We start from the raw sequence: 22,948 nt of genomic DNA on the forward strand, positions 1-22,948 counted from the left end.
ACTTTGGCTCTCATCAGGCAAACTAGGGATCTTTTGTACTGAACACATTTTTTTCAGCGAAGCCGAGGTGAATCAGATGACAATTTCGCTACATACTAACCGTAACCCTACTCATTTATGTAATACTGCTACTGCAAACACACTAAAATGCTGTGAACTTCATTATCTTTGTCATCTGTTATCAATACGCTGTGCTTCTTTTCCTGTTAAAGGGGGTTTTTTTTTGTCCAGAAAGTCACAAAATCCCAGGAATTTGTCAGTTTCTCCACTGAAGTATTAAATTGTAGAATTCTGTGTAGAGGGTATGAAGATCAGTATGTGTGCCTTACCCTGGCAGCCCGCTTCAGCATGGCTTTGGGCAAAGCCCACCGGACAGATGCAGAGAAAAGAGCCCTCAGTGTTCAGGCAGTTTCCTAATCCACACATGTCCATGGACAGGCACTCATTCACATCTGGTCAACAACAACAAAAACAACAATGAATAAAAGAGAATATACTGCAATTTAGAAACATGTTGCACTTATTAATGAAAAGGAAGCACCTAAATCAATGCATTGTATAAACATTTTTAGAATATTCAATTGCACAATTACTTATATATTTAAATATCAAAGATAAATGTGTATTGATTGTAGGCTAACACACACACACACACACACACACACACACACACACACACACACACACACACACACACACACACACACACACACACATATACACTACAAATTATATTAAAAATAATTATCCAATATTAAAGGAGCACCTTTGCATTCAGTGCCTATAAGCTCAAAGCCTGTGCGACAGCCACAGTGATAAGAGCCAGCTGTGTTTGTACACTCTCCATTTAGACATGCTGATATGTCCTCACATTCATCAATATCTGCAAGGATAGATTACACAAAATATCAACACATCCACTAAATCGAATGATTGGTAATTTGACAAAATACCAGTAGAAAATCAGTAAACAAATAACACAAAAATGCCATGGGAAATGGATAAATAATATTAAAACTTCTTCTTGGACATAGATTAAGTATAGTTCTGTGATAAATTATATAACTGATTATATATACACATGACTCTAAAATGCTTCAGTGTTCAGTTGTCTATAAAGACAAGCAAACAGCAAGCCACCTTCACATGTGCTTCGGTCAGAGGAGAGCATGTAGCCATAGTCACAGGTCATGCAGGAGTATGAGCCTGCAGTGTTTGTGCAGCCAGCCAGTGGGCACACTTCAGGAGACTCACATTCATCAATATCTGAAATACACAGCCGAACAAAAAGTGCTGTCAACAAAATAGTCAGAGAGGAGGAGGAAGTAAAAAATATCTCCAGTTGGCAAATAACTGAAATGTACTGGTCAAAAAGAGGAAACCTTGGTGGTCTCCATTTTTTGGCCTCCTGCTGCCTTACAACAATTTCCAGTGATTTATTTAGGCACCATCGATACTTCCTCACTTTTCAATCAAAATGCACATTAATTCCAAACCACTCGCTGTTGGACACAGAAAGTCCCATAAAGATCTGCCGATAACCAAGCAAAACGGACTGCATACCACAGTGAATCAGCTCAGCTCTGCTGGCCGGCACTTAGGCCGCACTGAATGGGCTCCCCCGTTATTAACATGTACTGACAGAGCTGTTGATGAGGAGGAGGCAAGAGATGAGGTATGCAGACAAGGGAGCGTCATCCAAAACAGCAAGCTATTACAGGTGCTTTATAATGACTGCATCAACAAACCCTCGGAGGGCTGGCGCTAAGCAGGAAATTCCTTCCCCTCACCCTTCATGGCCATCCCAGCCATCCAAACACATACTGTTTGATTCTAAATTTCAATAGTTGTGTGTATGCATGGGACAGAGAGTAAGAGAGACTGAGATTATGTGCAAATTCACGCATGTATATGTACTAAAAATGTACAAGTAGAACATTTCAAATTTCAAATGATGTTAATCTTTACACAAATGTGTGCTAATGTGTCCTTTCGTTCTTGCTTGCTTTCTTGCTTTTTTCTTTCTGTTTCTTTCTTCCTCCACCTATGTCTCCCTGTCTGTATCACTGTGTACTTGTGGCCACTGACAGCTCAGAGCCACTCCAACAACTGCTCCATAAGTAGGAGCCTGGAGAGTTGCTGCACAGCTGGCCTGGGCACACATTCGACAGTGCGAATTCATCCAAGTCCAGGCAAAAGGACAGAAAACAAATGGAGAACAATTTATTCTGATGCAGAAATGCGTAAGTGACACCTAGATACAAGATGAATAGATTGAGTGCAGGGTGGAATATGGGGCCATGAGATACACTGACACCAGACGAGGGGCCAAAAACACAGAGTGTGTGAGAAAGAGAAAAGAAAGCCAGATGTGGTCATTAATCACTTAGTAGACATCAAGATTAATATCTGCAGACAAAACAGATAGATAGGCTCTAATGTAAAACTCTGACATAATCATCCAAGAGAGGGTATGGTGTGCCAGGTGAAACCAATCGCTAGACTTGATCTCCGATCAAACATGTTGAGTAAGACACCTTACACAGGCCTTACTTGTGGTGCAACTCAGAAACCATGTGACATTAAGACAACAATCACACTGCAGCGCGTTGCTTGTCTGGCTCATGAGCAAGCGGTTGCACAACCAAGCTTATGCTTCATTAAGCAATGCAATTCAGTAAACAGTGCAAACTTCATGGACCTTCAGGCAAAATCTTTCAATAAATGGACAAAATTCAAAGGCACTTACCACATACATCTAGCTAAGAGGCACACTGGACTATGCAGCTAGATAAGTATCAGTCTGCAAATGCAGAAAGATTAATTCTACATCATATCGCGCAATGATTTTATAAAGTTTTCCTGACTATACAGCATTAATAAATTTAATATACCAACCGGGTTCAAGTTAACAGTTGTAATCTCATTTGAACTGGTTTTATCACAGTGTTGACATCATTCTTTCATTTGGTTGATGTAATTTTTTTGGTACATAGCTCCACATGATAGTGCCAAAGAGAACAGATTTCAGAACCAAAAGTGATGTTATGCCTGAATATAGCATCTTAGCTCAGACTTAGCTGAAGTCTTTTGTTGTTCAGTACTTAATACTTTATATGACAGTATTTACAGGTGTGCTGTCAGGGTTCAGTAATACAGTTTCATACAAAAAATATTTGGTTCAGATTATTTGCAGACTCTTGCAATTGCCTTTCATCTTTACTTAGTTTTCTTATTATGATAATCAGAAACATCATGGTATCTGAAAGAAATACTGTTTTATACTCTGATTCTCATTCATTTTCTGAGTAATAATCTGGATAGGAAATACTGAATGATTAAAGGAGTCGGTGATTCCAAACACAGTATATCGTCCTTTTCTCACTTTCACCCACTCCCTCCCTCCTCTCTCCCTTAACTCTTTTATTTCTTAAGGCTTACCTTTACAATGGCTCCCATCGTCTGATAACCTGTATCCAGTATTACATATAGTGCAGGTGTAGGAACCCTTTGTGTTAATGCATTTTCCCTGGGGACAGGTAGTGGGTGATGCACATTCATCAATATCTGAAATAAGAGTCAGTGATAATAAAGATGAGAACAAAGGTGGATGCAGCACAGTGATAGTTCAGTTGAAACAAGGTAGTCTTCAGAAATCTTATCCATAACCTACATCCTATTCTTACTTCCTCTGCCGCAAATTGGTCTAGTTTGGACTACGAATCCCATAAACCTCCTATACAGTCCTAGTCACCTGTGTTCTAAATTCACCTGTGCCTCATTCTCCTTCATGTATATATATCCTATTGTCTCTATCTGTCATTGCAAAGTCTCGTTTGCACATTTGCACGCCTTGCATTTCTGAGCCATAGTTTGTTTTCTTGTCAGCTATTTTGGATATTTGGATTACCTGCCTATTTTGGATATTCTCTTGCCTGTGCCCATTGGATCTGTTTGCTCTGTGCCTCTACTTGTATCAAACCTTGCCCAAATTTGACTACTCTTTGGATTGCCCCTATTACACTGAAATTCTATACTGCATTCAACTCTGTCTCTGTTCAAAAACCTGACACGTATTTAACTGTCTCTTACTGTATTGTTACTATATTAGTACCTTCATACACCTTTAATTTCTTGACAGGCAATGTTTCACATTGAACTTTAAGATGACCAAGAGGTTCAATTTAGTTATTGTTAAATATAGCTACCTTTTGGCTTTATAGTTCAACAATTTGAGTTTTTGGACCCTCAATATTTTAATATTAGAGCCTGCACTTTATTCATTGCACATGCTGGGTAACAAAGTATAAAATCTAATTTCACTGTTTTCAAACTGAGGAAAACAAAAAAGTTCATTTTGTTAATAGAAGTAATCCCTTTCTGTTTCTCTTATTTTTATTTTCAAAACACATGGTCAACAAAACTCACAATCACTCATAATTATAATAATAATTAAAAATTATTAGAATTTATAACTATTACTGGCTAAATAAGAATTTTTCAGAGAGCTATTACAACACGATATGCCTGTTTTAATACAATAAACATTTTGATATATTTTAATGTAATTTCGTTCATGTTTTAGGATTTTAGAGTTAAAAATAACAACTATTATTATTATTATTATTATTATTATTATTATTAATACTATTATTATTACATACCTTCACATAGTTCTCCATCTGCTGAGACATTGTACCCAGTGGGACAGTTGTAACAGGAAAATGAGCCCTCTGAGTTCAGACAGATGCCATTTGGGCACATATACAGGGATAGACACTCATTGATATCTGTGAGAAAAAGGTTGGATTCAGAGAAATTAAATCTGCAGCTTATAAAACCTCTAAATCCTCCATGGAAGCACTAAGCAAGTAAAGCTAAACGGAACATGTATGGTTGAGTGAATAGAGCCTGACTCACCTTCACACCTCTGTCTGTCCTGAGAGAGAGTGTATCCAGCCTCACACTGAGTACAACTGAAGGAGCCAACAGTGTTAACACACACACCTGCCCTGCACAGGCTGGGCTCAGCACACTCATCCACATCTGTAAAAGAGACATTACCCTTCCCTCACTATAATGCTGTGTGCTTGGTATCATACCATTATTTACACATTAGTGGTAGTGACTCATAAACCATAAGGTCCCATAATCAATCAAGTGTGCACAGAGTGATATCTATCTCTGTATGTCTACAAGTTGTAATGAACAAATTATGATTTAATTATGGTATAATGGTATAACCACAAATATATGTTGTAACTTTGACTTACGATAAAGTTTAAAAACAAAAACCAAACAAAAAAAACGCATTTATAAGACCTCTATAAACAGGTTCTACATCACAAATGAAGTTGCCCAAGTCAGCCTGAAGAATGGTTCAACCATTAACTCTGCATGTGTTACTTTAGAACAGACCTCTACAGGAAGCAGTGAACTGCTGGCTCTGTCAGTCTGAGCAAAAGGTGCCTAAACTGTACTGCACATACCCTCACAAGCTTTGGCATCAGAGCTGGGTTGGTACCCTGTATTACAGCTGCACCTGTGGGAGCCTGGCACATTAATGCATGTACCATGAATGCAGGAGTCAAGGAGCAGGCACTCGTTAACATCTGGAAGAGAGACAGTGGCACAGTGATTGCTGTGAAAAATAATACTGTGTAAGTAGGTATGTACAACAGTGTGTGATTGCTGTATATACCATGGCAGCTGTTGTTGTGAGGAGTTGTTTGGTAGCCATGGTTGCAAGTACAAGTGAAGGAACCCTCTGTGTTCACACACTGACCATTGGCACACATACCCACTGTCTGACACTCGTTAATGTCTGAAACATAGAAGAAGACAGAGTGTGATTGGCAAAAGATCAAGGTGGAAACATATGTAAGAGAGATGTCGCAAATGAAAAAAGGTACAGATGCCATAAATGGAAAAAACTAAGACAGGTTCATTCTAAAAGAAATGTCCAACAGTTCCTGCCTGCAACAAAAGTGTATTCAAAATAACATTGTCATCAGCATTATCATGAGAAGGATTTTACAAAAAATATTTCTGACAGGTTCAAAATATTATTTCTGTATTTAAGAATGTCCTACACTTGCCAGACCCATCTCCTGTGTACTGTATTTGTGCATTTATCTAGTGTCTTCTATAATCTATCCAGAAAACCCATGGTTTTGAGCAGGCAAAGAGACAGAGTAGACTGACTGGACCCAGGGGGTGAAGTGTGCACAAGCAGAGCTTTGTGTACACTGCCCCTTTGTCTGCCAGATGTCTGTCAGCATCCCACAGAGCTTTGTTTCTGCTATCTCCCAACATTTCTCAGAGTCCTCCCCGATAAGGCCTGAAAGGAAAACTCGGCTGTTTTCTCTATCACACTGCCAATCAGCCTTATCCACCAACCAGCCAATTGGCCACTAACTACTGTGCTACAGGCAATTGACTGAGTCAATGATGGGAGAAAAGGAACATTATTTACATACTCCTTGCAGGCAGCTAGAACTCCTGCTTGTTCAGCTAACCTCATGGAGAACAGCCATTCAGCACACAAGTCAGGGACTTTACGGTGAACTCTGTTCAACCTCCCGTTCTCTCATGCGCCATCTCAAAGAGAGAGAAAATAGTGAGAAGTGACACTTTTGGTCCACAGTACTCTCCAGCAAACAATGGCTAAGATATTTGTGCAGTTCTAATACTATGTCTAATTGTGGCATAAATGTGCATTTAACATGAACTGTAATTAAAATGCCAATGTATATTAGTTTGGCATTGCATGATGTAAATGATAAATGTAGTTATCAAACACAAATAGGCATAATTACAGCCCTAATTTGCTTTTTCACTTAAATGAATACGTACTGTGGGACCAGCTGTCAAGGCTCCCTTGAAAGAAAACCAGTAATCTAAAATGATCGTAATCATGCCTGTTCCTGCTCAAAACACTCGGTAACATGTCAAAACAGTAACAGAAACCTGAGCTTTCAAGAAGGGCTTTTTGTGGCAGCAAACTACACTCACACATAGCGTGAGATCTCAGGACCCACTCGACTTTGTGGAAGTTGGGTCTCTACAGTATGAAGAGAAAAATGCCCTCTTTGTATCACAGGTCCATAGCAATTAATTTTCCTGAAGTAGCGCATCCTATAAGGTGCTTTTCCTAAATGCTCTTAGGCATCAACCTGTGATCACTATACACCTATGAAAGGCAAAGGATTTATATTGAATATACATGTGAATACACATGTAAGCACACTTAAAGCTTGACTTCAGACAGCCATTAAGAACCCCTTAATTTCTTCATAATCCTAGCACTGCACTTCCTCACTAAAAAACTGTGACAAATATTACAATAGTAGATCACCTAGAGTTATAGCTAGCCTTTTTCATTCCATTTCATGCACTGAGCTAGGTAGAGACTAATGTTAGGGAGTAGTATGCAATCTGATGACCTCTTCCCCGAGCGCTGCGTCTATGTCCTCCTTTTCCATCCTCAAACGGAGAACCCCTAATAAACAATCTCTCCCCACTGGGCTTGACTGCACTGGCCAGACCCATCCAAAAATAACATACTGTTTGTTCAAGGCTGTGGCCAAGGCAAAATATTTTGACTCTCTAAATTTGAGGTATTGCAAACAATCTTTTTACAGCAGCTGAAGATCAGTAACAACGTGCCTACAGCGCAGATGCAACTCCAGGGGTCAAATTTGCTGGAGAAAGAGGGGAGAGATGTTGTATAATAAATGATTGAGCCATGAGAATGTACAGAGGCTTGAGAGAATAGAGCCTGATGAGAGGATCTAAGAATGTGGAGACACCCATCAGTTAACCTCTAAATAAAGGCCCACAAAGTGGTTTAGCTGCTTACCACAATTCAACTGGCTAATAAGAGGGGCTTTACAGGACATTGAAATGTTTCCCTTAATTTACCATCCATTTCATCTGATATAAGACCATGTCTGGAAATGTCACAGGTTAAAGAGGTTACTGAGTTTAGACTGATGTTCCAAAAACATTTTTGCTTCACTGTTAAATTATCCTTAAGGGTTCAGTTATTAAAATGAAACCACGTGAACAAAATCAAATCAACTTCCCAGTTTACTCAGGCCACATGGCTATCCTGAAAAAATATCTGGAACTGTCACCACTTACAGAAGGGCATACACTGTCGCCATGTCGCCTTAAGTCATCCTGAACACTGCCAAAACTAAGTCTATGTTTCCAGCCTTTGCCAGACTAAGGGAATATTATTATTACACAATCATAAAGTGAAATATGGAAAACCCACACCATGGCAGCACTGATTTCCAGATGGGGCCTCCATGAGCTCTTACCCAGACATCTCCCACCGGCTGGCCTAAATCCAGCGCCACATGCTTGGCACTGGTAGGAGCCATGGGTGTTTACACATTTGCCACTGGGACAGACACTGGGGCTGCTACACTCATCCACATCTGAGACAGAGAGATGAGCAGATTCCATTTCAACAAACAAGCATTCAAACCACTCTATTGGATTAGGAAAGATAATCAGGTGTCCGTGGGTTATGTTCAGTTGTTATAAACACTGATATAACAGGAAACAAACAGAACCCATGGATAAAAAGTACTAAAAACATATGCACAATATAAATGTACCATGTACACCACTCTCAAACACACACAGGAATAACACACCAAAAAAGTAAACAACAAATTACTGAACAAATACCTCATTTCTCCTTCAGTTTAGGATTGGGGAAAATGCAATTTTCTGTCATTAGATTACAGAGAGATCCCAGACAGCAAATAAACTTGTTAACAGGCTTGTAAATTTGAAAGTCAGGCTCTCAAGAACATTATCCCTAATAAACATTGTTCATCATAATTTAACTGTCGTCTCACAGTTATATTGTACTGTTTCAACTAAATATTAATTTCAACATATCAACAAAAGTCAGTAATATAATGAAAACATGTATTAGCATGTTATATGAAGGAGCGCCATACCTTCACACTGCCCTCTCCAGTTCTTGCTGAAGCCATTCTTGCACTCACATGTGAAGGACCCCTCAGTGTTTTTACAGACGCCACTGGGACATTTGTTGGCCATGGCGCACTCATTAATGTCTTGCAGATGAGTTGGGTTTGATGATGAGCAAAGACCAGAGAGGAGAATTGATTAATGTTGTACTTATGGAGAAAGCAATTAACTACTAGAAAATGCTCGAAAAAACTCAACTGCTGTTATCATTAAACCTGCAAAGGTAGGTTTAGCATGCAGAGCTGTGAAATATCAATACACAAAATATATATAAAATTATATAAAGTGAAAAATCATAGTAAAACAGAAATAATGACAGAGATATAGCTTTGTTTGTCATAACATTGCTGGCTTGACTGCAGTAAATTCTAAATGAAATATTTTTTTTATTTGTAAGAACGTCAGTGCCCAGACACCCCATGTTTTGCTCACCTTGACATGACTTCCTGTTCTGTGTCAAGATCAGGCTAAAGCCTGAGAAACACTGGCAGGTGTAGGAGCCAAAGGTGTTCACACAGTGTCCCTTCCCACCACATGGGTCATCTTCACACTCATTTATATCTGAACAGGATAAAAAGGTGTATTTGTCACAGTACTTAGATCATGGTTCTTGTTACATCTGCTCATAATGCATCATCACATTAAGACTACAATAATTCTAAAACGTTCCATGCTTGAAACACATGGAGATAAAGTTGAGTCTTTTGGTTTAGTGATATGCAAAAAGAAAGGAATGAAATAACTGTCAACTAAATTGAACTGGATATGTATTATACTGCTCCAGCAGATGTCAAAAGTAACTCCTCTCTCTGGGCCGTTCCATAAAGCAGGAATGACTTTGTGACAGCCCAAGGCAGGGCTTAACTTGGATAGTGAGCCCTGTATGAAGTCACTTATGACAACACAAGGGCAGTGCTTTGGGTGGCGTATCATATGATGGCTCAAGTGGATCACTTTCCCGCTTCTCACTAGAGTTGAAGCTTGACAGTGTCGCAGTACATCAGAAGAATTCTCAATGTACTGCAATGACACATCATATTCAAATAAACACTCACAAAGGCAATCCAAACCCTGGTCCAACAGTCATCAACAGCCTTACCAATACAGGTGGTCTGCAGAGCATTGAGTTTGTAGCCTGGGTCACAGTAGCAGGTGTAGCCAGTCTGCACTGACACGCACTGGCCTGGACCACAGATGGTCGGAGTCAGGGAACACTTGTCAATATCTGCAAGAAGACATTTAAAAGGATGTTGACTATAACAGATGGTGACTGAGTAGTGTATGAGGTGTAGTGCATTGACAGGTCACCATGGTTTCACCATAAAACACAGGACCATCTCTTTACTCATTTAGAGATTTATTGTGTTAAGCTCGAGAGGTAGTAACAGTGGCCAGGCAGCATATGGCGCCAACAGTGAGGGCTTCACTTGAGTTTGTGCTCTTTCTAAAGACAAAGAGTTGGAAGTGTATTCCCTGCATACATACTGGGCCTTCTCCCAGTTCAACAATTCATATTCCATTCTGAAATTAAGTACCGTTTACAGCTTTGAAAAATAGTCGTGTCCAATGCCAATCAGCACATTTGCTTTGACTGTTTGCCTCATCACCCACTAAGTGTGTCTGAATGGAGGGAGCTTGGCATATCATGGCCAAGGGGACACATCCTGGCCTATACAAGTGTAACTTGTCCTTAGAAAACTTGAACAAACTTTAGCCACCATACACTTTGGCAACTAGGCTGACCAAGTTGAGGAACACAATGCAAAGGTCACTGCGCTATGTAGCTCTTATTGTGACTAACCAGTGATTTGAGTAGCCACATTAATGGGTGCTGTGTCCTGGTTCCCAGGTTCTGGCTCCAGTTGGGTGGGAGAGCGGGTCGTGATCTCCACCACATCTACAGCAGGGAACAGCCATAATTAGCACATGAAGAATAGTGGAAATCAGCCACAGGTTACATGTACTATAACAATATTCCCCATATTCATTACATTATATGATTTACAACATAGAGCTTGTTGCTATTTTCATATTTAACAGTAGCACACGTAGTTCTATTATAGTAGCAGTAGTAGCATGAAATTAAAGAATGTCTTTCTACCAGTTTAAACCAGCAGAAAAACATTTACACATCATGGAGATAATCAGGGGTTATAAAAACTGCAGAATAGAACATGCAGGTTTTCCCTATGTTTTCACTGGCAGTAGGACTCAGTTATTATAAGATTGGGTTATTATTAGAACAATTTATAGAAAATGGATTAGAACCCCAGTTCCCCTCAAGTTGACTAATCTCTGTTTTGTCTGGCCTTTCAGAGAAAAATTCATAGACAACAGGTTGAAACAATAATTCTTACTAATATGTATTCAAATCATGCAAAATTCTCTCCACAATAAGTCAAAGGGAAAATATTACCTGGATATGATGGAGGTGAATCTGTAAATATCGGCTGTCAGGATAAAATGGAGCAATTCAAATATTGAAAAATTATATCCACCAGTTAATTGTTGCACACTGAAATCATTTCCTTAAACACGTTCATTCAGCTTACCACACTGAAGGATTCCACAGCTATCACAAGGAAGGCCATGGGTGAGGAAGAGGAAGATGAGGTGGGGTGAGAGGAGAAAGGAAACAGACTGGTTAAACAGTAGCAGTGTCATACATTTTTTAACCATTTAACCAAAAATCTCTACTTAATAATGCATTCAGTGCCTTACAAAGATAAACAACCCCCTTAAAGTTAATCAGTTTCATCTGGATTACAAATGGCATTTTGTTATCATGTGATGTATCATATTGTATTTTAGTAATTCAGTCAATTTAAAATGTTATTCGTTTTATGTCAAAAAGAATGACCTCAAATATGTTCATCCAGCTCACTGAAAAAAGTTTTCAAGCCCTGAATATTTTTTGCATTAGTATTCAAGCCCTGGATTCTTTTTGCATTAGGCCCTGTACAGAGGAAGCTCCAAACTTAAACAGATACAAGATATTGCCCTAACAAGGACACAGCTGGCTTAAAACAGGCCTCTACCTGTATAGTCTTACTTGAAGTACCACTGGTCAGGCAGTGAATGTGGAGAAATGAAGATCAGTGAAGATCAATTTGAAAATTAAGAAAATGAAGATCAATGAAAAACATTCTAACAAAATCTGAGATAATGTTGTAGATATGCACAACATAGGAAACAGCTACAAAATAATATCCATCATACCATCATATCCATCATATACCATCATATCCATAATATCACCATACCATACCAAAAGACATCATACCACCCAGACACTTCCTACACAAGGCATCCCAAAATTCATTGTTGGAAAAAAAGAAAGAAAGAAAACTTGTGCGGGAAGCCAGAGGGACACCAACAATCATTTTGGAGGCGCTACAAAGTTCAGTGGCTGAGACTGGGGTGAAAGATCTCAAAGATACCAAGTGCTCCACATACAACTGGCCTGTGTGGGTGAGTGGCTAGAAAGAAGTCATTGCTGAAGAAAATCCACCTCAAAGAATATCTGGAGTTTGCCAGAAAAATATAACATTATATTACAAAATTATAACAAACCAGTTGAAATGTGGGATAAGGTTTTATAGTTAGATGAGATACTGGGCATCTTGTTAAAAATAAAGGACAGTTGGATTGTGCAAAATACAAGGGGATACTTCAAGATAACATGGTTCAGTCTGCTAAAAAATAAAACTTGGGAGAAACTTCACTTTTAGCAGGATTATGATCCCAAGCACAAGACCAGAGCAACACGGGAGTTGCTAAACATCACACAGGTGAATGTTCTACATTTCTAAGTGGAGACCTAAATCTAGTTGCAAATCTGTGACACTATTTGAAAACTGCAGTCAATAAGAATCATCCAACCAACCTGAAGAATGGGAAAAATCACTCCCAGTGTGCAAAGGTGGAAGAAAGCCCAACACACAGTGTGTTATTGCTGCAAAAGGTGGTTCTACCAAGTGCTAGACTAAAGGCTACATTCTTAAACAGCATTTTTCAGTTTTTTTTTATAGAGTTGCTGAGAATTAATGAATTTTGAATTTGAAAATTTTGCTTTAAAAGCACACACACACACACACACACGCACACACACGCGCACACACGCGCACACACGCACAAAAGTACCAAATGTAAAAAAATAAAACTCACAATCAGGTAATGATGGGAATATGTGTACAGGGTACTGTGAGACTGTCTGAGGGGGATGAGGGAGTTGAGCTGTCCTAGGTGGCTGTCCAGGCTGGGGTGATTTAGGCAGCTGTGGCCAGGTTGGCACTTGAGCCTGGATATAGGGGGTTTTGGGAGAGACAGGTACTGGGGGCAGGTGATGCAGGGTCTCAGGGAGGGTTGGAGCAGGCTGATGATATGTGGGGACCTGAGAAAGGAAAGACTCGACTCTCTGAAGTTCCTCTGCCTCCAGCTCGCGCAGTGTGATCTGTACATCTGAGTGTGAGTAGGTATAGCCATGGCCAGCCGGACAGATTTCTTTGAAATGGTCTGCAAAAATAAAACATATGCAAGCTCAGTTCATTGTAAAGTATGCTTTGGCCACAACTGAAAGAGCAAAGCAGGCAACGTTATCTTCAGCAGCTCATGATATAACATAGAAACTAAAAATTGATATCAGTCAGCAAGGTATGTTGTATTATATATAATTCACAGCAATGTGACTTCGGCATAGATTCAAAGTGTCCTTGGTCTGTAATCAAATGTCAAATTTAAACTATTAAAACATTGTTTGACACTGATGACATTAAAACAGAGGTAGCGAAAAAGAAAAAGAGATAGAGGGAGAGAAAGAGATAAATATATACATTTTAATTTTTTTAATTTCAGAAAGCCCTAAGCCCATTTTTTTTGTTTTGTTTGGCCCATCCAAACAGCAAACATGAGACATAGCAAATGCTAAATAATATATGTGGGTCTGTAGCCAGTCAGTCAGATACATTATGCTGTTATGTAACATGTTTGCTAGTGAGGAACATCAAGTGAGAGACATAATTAAATCAGACACAGCTACAAAAAAGCATCATGAATGCACATTACAGATGAGGACAAGGTGGATTTCATGCAAATTCTTATATTTGACTTTCCTGGAGTCCTATTCATCAAAGAAATAATTTTAAGACAAATTCCTTCTTCCATTCCACTAAAGCTTTAAAAGCAGAGAATGCAGAGAATGCACTAATTGAAAATAGGTTCGATAACAGTTGTAAAGACAGGGAAGAGATAGTTCTAGAAGAAGGACAGGCTAGTTCAAGGTTTTACATTCTGCATAAACCTATGCACAATCAAAAAGTATTACTTTTAAAGACTGATAAGTTTAATTCATTTGCTTTACTTTCATACTGACTATGGTTTAACTGATTACAATGGAGATCTACCTGCTTGGTATCGCATCTTTGATGTCATTTGTAAATAATTTCACTAGTGTGCATAAGGGATAGTGACTTTCTCTTGACTTTACGATCAGATCAGAAGTGGGAAAATGAATTCCATTGTCTCACTTGGCTCAGTTGTTTCCATTTCTGGTAACATTTTGCTGAACATTTTACCAAAAATCTGTATTTGGCATAGTTGTTATGTCAACTTGTCATCAAAGTTCACAAAAGCAGCTCTTATGATAGCTGACACTTGTTTCAACAAACATTTATAAATGTTTGTGCATGTTTAAGTCAGTTGTCATGAAAGGCTTATGCTGGTGTCACGTAGCCTTCTAAACAGTTCCCTTCAGTAAAGTGTTACCAACTTTTCTTTCAAAGCACAGCAGAGATAAGTCTCTCTTTTGTGCTGCCATGTTTCCCTCACACCCCTCAATCAACTACCATGATTTATGTTTTGTGGCAAATACACTCTTTGTGACCCTACAAACAGTACAACCAGTTAATAGCAATAGATAAGAATGAAGTACCTGTGTCTGGTAAAGGGCACCTCTCACAGGTGGAGCCCCAGGCCTTGCCCACCCGACTACAGCAGCAGATCTGCTTGGTGATTTTCAGAGGCAGTGGAAGGCTACAGGAGCCCACTGAGACTGACCGGTAGCACATGGACTTCTCCACAGACACGGCTTTGTCCGCTGTAAACATGCCAAAAGAGCTGAACAAACACGAGCACTGTCTAACCTCAGACAAAACAGCAGGAATAGCCAACAGACCGATAAACACGCAGAAAGGACACAAATATTACACAAGAGACAAATAATATCTAATAAGACTAAACACATGACGATGCTATTCTGACATTGCTGTTCTCTAAATCTAGTGTCACCACATAGAAGGACTGACTGAAAGTTTCCATAGTCTGTTGTGTACTAGCAGTGTGTGGTGTCTGTGTGCTGGCAGACTCACAGACACAGTGACTGCGGGCAGGGTCCAGCATGTATCCAGGCTTACACATGCACCTGTAGCTGCCCTTAGTGTTTAGACACTCAGCATTCTTGCAAATACCAGGCATTAGACATTCATTAATATCTGTAAGTATAAGAACAAGACACATAAAGAAACATCAGCTCAGTACGAGAGTGTTACATTTTATTCTGCTTTAACAATCTGATTGCAATATGTGATACAACAGAAAGTATTAAAGCAAACACATCTATCATTTTTTTCATTCTTTCTTTTATCACTTTAACAGTTTGGATTGGGCCTATGTGAAGAAACCATGAACGATACATGAGAAGGTTTATGAAAAGCGTATTTGAACCTGATTCCTTTGTTGTCATTATTCCTTGATAGGAGTCTAAGCTCCACACCGGTAGGACAGTTTGATCAGAGATATGAATAACTCACAAGGACATGAGAGAGTGGTGGAGTTCAATGAACAATATGCTACAGTCAGAAATATAGTACGAGCTCTCACTATCTTTCTCTCGCGAATTTAAACACATGCACACAAACACTCACACACACACAGACGCACATATTTTGTGGGCAACAGGCAGTAGGGCTTAAACTGTGCATAAAGGCAAACAAACAAAGTGACATGGAAATTGGTGCTCACATGTAAATTATGCATTTTTCTCCAACACTCAGAGTTAACCACCTCCAACATAAACACAGGCAGCTGTAGTAACCAAGTGAAGAATAAAAATACACTTGCTCTTTATTCTACATTGTTTACACTAATAGCCTACAGGCTTGCCAGGTTGAGGTGATACATATTTGCAATGAACTGCACAAACTTCCTTTGTCCTGCTTCCACACTCATAAAACATACTCCCAAATTAGGTCAACATTGGCTTACTGCAATTTCACACTGCACAAAATAATGGTGAGGGTATCTCTGCTGTAAAAGCAGTTCACCAGAAATAATGAAGAAGATTTTTTTTGCATATCAGAGACGAAGGCTTTGGCACATTATCCTGAGATTTGGGTACTCTAAACCCTGTCAATATGCCACTGTTTGGAAAGGATATGTTTTCTTGTTCTCTCAAGACAATGACTGGGCCAGTTCCCGCCATGCTGTGGAATGGAGCCTGTCAGGCTGCCATCTCCCATTTTCCCCAATAAACAATTAATCAGCACATCACCAGGCCTGCGAGGCTGCTGGGCTAATGGTGGAAAAACAGAGAGAGCTTCACTGGAGACATGGTTATCGAGTGAGTCATCACAGCAAACCGCTACAAGCCCACACCACACCACTTTGCTCATGACATAACATCTGATGGCATTTCTGCCTTATCCAAATAAATTCATTATCCTCTTAAGTCAGATTTCGCAAAGAATCTGCCCACTGTCTCTTAATTTCGGTATATATTAAGCATATCTGCTCTGTCTGATGTTTCAGTGTGTTAGCTGTATTACGATCCAGTAACAGAATCTGAGCTCCATTTAAACTTCCTAGCCCAGCCCCCTGTTCATCTTAAATGGGAAGTATATTATTGAAGCAGTAACCAAGAACTCTCAAAATAAATTGAAGACAGTCATTTTTACCAAGAACCATCGTGAAACTGCTTTGAGTGAACTTATACAGAAAAATCACTGGTTTGAGCATTATGGAAGAATGATTTTTCCTTTTCAAAATATTACAAAATTGAGCTATTACGCTGAAGTGGACACATTAACACCAGTCTCTACTGGCTCTACTGGCATTGGATCAAAATGAAATATCTTACTCAAATACAAACACTTTGGAAATGTAGAAAGGCATGGTGTTAAATAGCTTGTAGGCCATGTCATTGTCTGGAATTGGAACATCTATTCAACAAAGCTATTAGCTGCTCTTCTCTTACAGTGATAACCGTCTGCAAATATAGAATTCATTCCATTTTCCATGAGTCAGGAAAAAGATAGAGAGGCTGATGTGAAGTCCAGCTGCCCTGGATTTGTTAGAGTGTTAGGGGGTAGACGCATTGAGAGGTCAGTGGAGCTGGCGCTCTTTCTGAGGAACTCTTATCTGTACACTTCTCTGTATTGGCCCAGTTACACAGGAACAGAACAGCCAAGGTGACTGTTTGGATGTGATATGCACTCAGATGCTACATGTTAATATAATGTCTTTATATGTGCATGTTTGTTTGTTTGTTTGTGTGTTTGTTTGTGTGTGTGTGTGTGTGGCATGTTCAACAATGACAGAATCCCACAAAAATCAGCTCTCTGTGCTCTAACAGTCCATTTGAGGACAGAAATTAAAAATAATTTTTGGGAGAGGGTTAAGTAGAGGAACGCGACTTTGAAGCCAGCCAACAAATATTGCAAATAACTGTCAGTTTAGCTTTGCAGCGTCCCAAAAATGCAAGCCTGGGGGTGGGGTAAGAACATCTTGAAGTGATCAGAGAAGAGGGAAACGGATCAAAGCGAGATAAATTACAAAGTTTGCTGGCAACTCCTGACATCACTACAGACAACATATGTCAGTGTACACAGAATTTTATGTAAGAAGAGGATGGACCTTTTTATTTAATAATGTTTTTATAAACATACCAAATACCTGCTGAGGTATCAGGTGTATTAGAGTAGCAAAATCACCAAGCTGTGCTAGACTCTGGGACACTGGGACCCTGAATCTGTGCTGTGACCCTGGTATATAAGGTTTATAGAGAATAACTCAATAATTCACACTCAAAAAATTTTTCCCTTAAACTAAATTAACATAACTACCAAAAATATACATACAATTTCTCTCTCTCAGGCTCACTCTCTCATTCTCATACACATATGCAGACACATTCAAGCCCTCTGTAGCACACATTAATATAACATGTGTTAATTTAATTTAGCCTCTTGTTGAATTAAATCAAGTTGAATCTCATGATGAAACAACTCATGTAGGATATCAGCACAAATAAGTATGCTAGTATCTCCCACCACATTTAACCTCCCCTACTGAAATCTTAAATACTAGTTCCAACTGAAAAAAGCATTAAGAACATTTGTTTCAGTATTCATTTCAGACTACACTCCAGGGAAGGTGAACAGCTTACGCAGAGCAAAGACACCGCAGGCTGTGTGCACTGTGATTTGTGAAGATCATACATTTATTCTGATGCACATCAGATGGATGAGTGTGCTTTGACCTCAGCTCAACCTTACTGAACAAATGACTTTGTTCCCAGTGGTATTTTTACTTACATTTCACAATACATTCATGAATGCCTGAAGGGGGTATTTATGAATGTGCACGAGTAGACAATGAGTATATGTTTATAGTAGAATGGGGAGCCAAAACCTGGGGTAAAACACTTTCAGTTCAGTCTTTGAAAATATATGTCCTTCATTAGAGCTCTTAAGGGTCCATTTGGACATATGAAAATTCAAGGTCATACACAAAAGTCAGAGCAAGAACAGGTTAGCAGCTACTGAAGAATCTCAAATTTCCTACCTTGACAGTGAGTTGAATTCATCCTCTTGTAGCCTTTAGGACATTCCACTTGGCCATTTGCAATTACTGCATAGGCTGTAAAGAATGATGAACAGAGGTGAACAACAGAGAATTGTAAATGACATTTACTGTGAAACTGTATTTAAACTATAAATAACAGATATGCATATCTTGGCAGAGAGGAAACTGAGTCCTATAGCTGGGCTAAAGGAGATGTAACAGTCAACTATGTAAACTGATTCCGATCATTTTTATAAATTTAAACTGCCACCAGACTAGAACACCAAAATGTATCATAACTGCTGGTTAAAAAAAGGGTAGAAATAAATCCATAAAAGTAGACTCAGAGGCCAAAATACTGTATATTCTTGTCACATATCAAAAACCTTTATCATAAAGTTTAAATCTATGGTGGAAATGTAACCTATAAAGACTTTTACAAATCAGCAAAACCAGAAAAGCCAGAACAGTGATGCAGCTCACTAAGGAATTTTTTTCCTTGGGAAGAAAATTGATCTTGAGACTGTCAGATGATCAGCACATGTAATGAATGTGGATTAAAGGAGCATCTGAGTGAAACCATTAATCACAGGTCATATTATTTGCAAACATGGAATTAGATCCATGAAGGAAGAAATGCTGAAGGTATCAGGGGAACTGAAAGGCTCACCTTATTGTTTTCCTTGCAATATAAAATCACACCTTACCAATGGCAAATTACAAATTTGCACAAAACTATATCCTGCATCATTGAAATCACATGGGATCACATAGGGGCTGACTAAAATGGGCCAATCCAAGATCAGTTAATGCAGTGTGCAACCAGGGCAGAACAAGAGGTCCACACAAGCACAATCTCAGACTACACACCTAGATACAAGAGTCTACAGTATAAGACAATGCACCACAAAAAGCAGTCACGTTATACCACACCCCGCCACATATGCCTTTACATCACCACCACCGGGTGAGGGGAGGAATGCACAGTTTTTCTGCCTTCCATCTACTGCTTGTTTGAGGAAGCTCCTTTAATTTGTTTTCCTTTTCCTGTAAGTGACAAGTGTTAATGGAAAAAATGAGAGAGAATTCCAAAACAGCTAAGCTGCCAGTGATCTCTCCTTCTGGGAGTCTGCTGACCTCTCTTTCATAAACTGCATGCAGATGAGATAGTTGTGGTCAAGGTGAGTCTAAAACAACTGGTCCAAGAGAAAATGGTAGGAAAGTCTTATAATAAGCTTCAGCTGAAATGAATTAAAATTAAACTGGAGGGACAAAGTTCAATTGTAGACACAGATCTTAGTCTTACACAAATTTAAAACTCACAGCAAATCCACAGTATTGCTGCACCATATCATTTAACTGTAGCCATTTGAAGTCTCAAAGTGATTTATGAAAGGTTAATGTTTTGAGCAATAAAGCCAAGAGTCAGTCAAGTTGACTTGTTGACCAGTGAAACATTTAGTCTGAGTCTCAGCTGGATTGGGAAGTCTTACAACATACTTTGGACGGCTCTCTTAACTTTGCTACACGAATTCTTGTGTAGTGGTTCTGAGAGTCAGAAATGGGACACAATGTACCAAGTGGAACCAGAAATTAGGGATTGTATGTTATTAATGGCGAGCTGTATACCTGTCCCAAAATTAAAACCATCCAGCTCCACAGGATCAGAAAGATTTAGCAGCAGAGGCTATCCCAGCAGAATCCAATTAAGCAGAGCCCATATGCAGTGACCGTGAGCTGAATAGATGACATAATGGATGAGGGTCACAGAAGCTGGGGAAAGGAAAGCTGTCCTTGTGGTAGGTGACTGAGCAGAGATTATATAACCAAATGATCAGAACCATCAGGGATGTGTCTTTCTATAGGAATCAGTAGAGCATTGCTCTGCCCAGTCAGCTAAGCTAGACTGTATTGGGTGGGTAGGGCTGCAGCTTTTTGTTAGACATCTCCTTATACCCTTGAAATGAAAGAATGAAAGAAGCCTGCTTTTCAAACAATGCATATAATTTCAGATTGTTTGAATGTGCTGGCACGGAAGAGTCAACTGAGTGCCCCACTGGAGTTTTCATGTTAATATGAGAGAGGGGCTACATGCTACAGGCCTGCCCAGGACTCACTGTGTGTTTCAAGGGGGAGTCACAGTGGTAAAAGCATTTTTGCTCCACTCATGTTTGTTTTTCTTTGTCACTGGTGTTTATCTTACTCTGCAAATTAGCAATTCACCATGAAGCTTCTGCATTCTGGAACAGAATCCTTTTTTTGCTAATTTGCCTTTCCATGGTTTTTGTAGCAAAAGTACATGCACATACATAAATTTTGTTTTATTGAAATATGATACTATTATGGAAGAACCACATGGGAAGCAAGATGTCTCAGCAAAGATTTAAGAAGACATTAGGGAGGCTACTTCTGTACTAAACACCAAGAAAGGGTGCTGAGTTGGCTCAAGGCATATCATTATTCATTGACAGCAAAATCTCTGACTGATTATTTCAGTGGCATCACCAGGCAGACCACCCTGTATGAGGGAGGACAATGCAGACACACTCCAGTGTGAAAAGGTCAAAGGTGCAAAGGGAGCCGTCTGGGGTGGGCTGAATGGGGAGCCAGGATTCAATTGCAGAAATAGCATGCATTTCTGCAAGCCAAGACAAAAACAACAGGATGGGTGTAGACTATTAGTAGGAGGACAGACAACAATGTTTCTCTGGTTTTCTGTTTGGTGGAAATGGTTAGTGCTTGACTTAATCATGCTGAGCTGAGAGCCATGAAAAGGATGAAGAGGATGTTTGCGCCCTGACAGAATGGTGTGGGATTATCTGATGCTAAGTGCCAAAACCGGGAGAAAAAAGTCCTTTTTATCACTCGTTTTCATTTCCTGATCAGTAAAATGACAAAGCATCACCATTTAATCCCACAGCTAATGCATACATTCCACCTGATAAAAACCTAGGTTTGACTTGAGAAAATCACTGCTATTCAAAAGGAAATCTAAAAGGTACTGTTGTAAATCAAACACTTATCTAAAGTTGGTACTCTAATGAATGAAAGAAAGTTGCAGGATATAAAATTGTAAAACTGTAGCTATGTTGTGTTTGCTTTATAATAACTACAGCAAAGTTCTCCAGTTCTGTTTAAAACAAATGGCATTTCAAACGGTTCATATGATTTAGCTGCTTTCATGCACTTAAGGGTCTGTTGGCAGTAAAATAAAGATGACAGGACAACAATGAAGTGAATTATTTCTTTCAAAATAATATATATTGGCAAGGCTTTGTAATTTTTTTCTGGTTTGACAGTTTTTAATTTGGTGTTGCTCTCCTCAATGGCAGCCAAAGCATTCAGGTACGAACCTAGAGCAATTTTTTGACCTGGGCATCAATTATGATCTAATTGAAATACATTTCTATATTATGTGTCATTTATTATGCCTGAAATGTGCTGCCAGTCCCTTGTATATAAAGAATAGTACATCCACACAGCAAGAGCCAATTTAAAATTGGGACAACTAATTATGATTAGCCATAATCAGAAAAAAAATAATTTAATAGACTTGATGACACAGGTTCAAGAGTTAAACTAAAGTGACATTGAGCAAAACATTTCATGACAAGGTTTCCTAGAACCTTCCCTAACTGCACTGAGATGCATAGGAACAGGCAAAAAAAATTACATCAGATATCCAATTATCTCTTTGCCATTTTAATTCACAAGATGACAGATTCTTTATTTTGATGTTGTCCATTAACAAGTGTTCAAAGTTCAATCATGTCCCATAAAATGTAATAAGTGTGTGTGTCACTCTGTCCATGATTAATAGCAGGTTAAACATTTCTGTGGTGTGGACTTGGGGAAAAGGATGATCTCATGTGGCAGGATGTGGAACTTGGCCGGGATACTCCAGCCTGTCAAATTTTATTGATCCTGATACTCATGAAAAACATCTCCAAGCCAAAACTGTCCCCTCAGCAGGGGAAAGGGTTCAGATCAAGAGGGGATTCGGAGGGACAACTGAAATCTCTGTGACAGTTCTTGCCCCAGGAAGGAAACAGTTTATGGGTCAGGGCTCCTGTGGGAGGCACAATTTATTTGGGCC

General features: G+C 39.2%; 1 protein-coding gene across 5 annotated transcripts in view; it reads right to left on the bottom strand.

Moving 5' to 3' along the window:
* The window catches only part of LOC113580675 (latent-transforming growth factor beta-binding protein 2), an 82,657-nt gene that overhangs the window by 16,403 nt on the left and 43,306 nt on the right, over positions 1–22,948 (bottom strand). For all 5 annotated transcript variants that reach the window (XM_081721190.1, XM_035532709.2, XM_035532708.2 and 2 more), the window contains 19 exons: positions 18,853–18,927; positions 15,381–15,503; positions 14,945–15,109; positions 13,183–13,530; positions 11,568–11,587; positions 11,432–11,465; positions 10,817–10,912; positions 10,115–10,240; positions 9,448–9,576; positions 8,982–9,101; positions 8,328–8,447; positions 5,702–5,824; positions 5,490–5,612; positions 4,921–5,046; positions 4,665–4,790; positions 3,442–3,567; positions 1,141–1,266; positions 767–883; positions 330–452 (listed from right to left, as the gene is read on the bottom strand). In XM_081721190.1, coding sequence (XP_081577316.1) covers positions 330–452; positions 767–883; positions 1,141–1,266; positions 3,442–3,567; positions 4,665–4,790; positions 4,921–5,046; positions 5,490–5,612; positions 5,702–5,824; positions 8,328–8,447; positions 8,982–9,101; positions 9,448–9,576; positions 10,115–10,240; positions 10,817–10,912; positions 11,432–11,465; positions 11,568–11,587; positions 13,183–13,530; positions 14,945–15,109; positions 15,381–15,503; positions 18,853–18,927 — 2,346 coding nt within the window. The remainder of the gene's footprint in view (positions 1–329; positions 453–766; positions 884–1,140; positions 1,267–3,441; positions 3,568–4,664; positions 4,791–4,920; positions 5,047–5,489; positions 5,613–5,701; positions 5,825–8,327; positions 8,448–8,981; positions 9,102–9,447; positions 9,577–10,114; positions 10,241–10,816; positions 10,913–11,431; positions 11,466–11,567; positions 11,588–13,182; positions 13,531–14,944; positions 15,110–15,380; positions 15,504–18,852; positions 18,928–22,948) is intronic.

The sequence above is a fragment of the Electrophorus electricus genome, chromosome 10 (assembly GCF_041902795.1).
Source record: "Electrophorus electricus isolate QZ-2024a chromosome 10, ASM4190279v1, whole genome shotgun sequence".
Classification (NCBI taxonomy): domain Eukaryota; kingdom Metazoa; phylum Chordata; class Actinopteri; order Gymnotiformes; family Gymnotidae; genus Electrophorus; species Electrophorus electricus.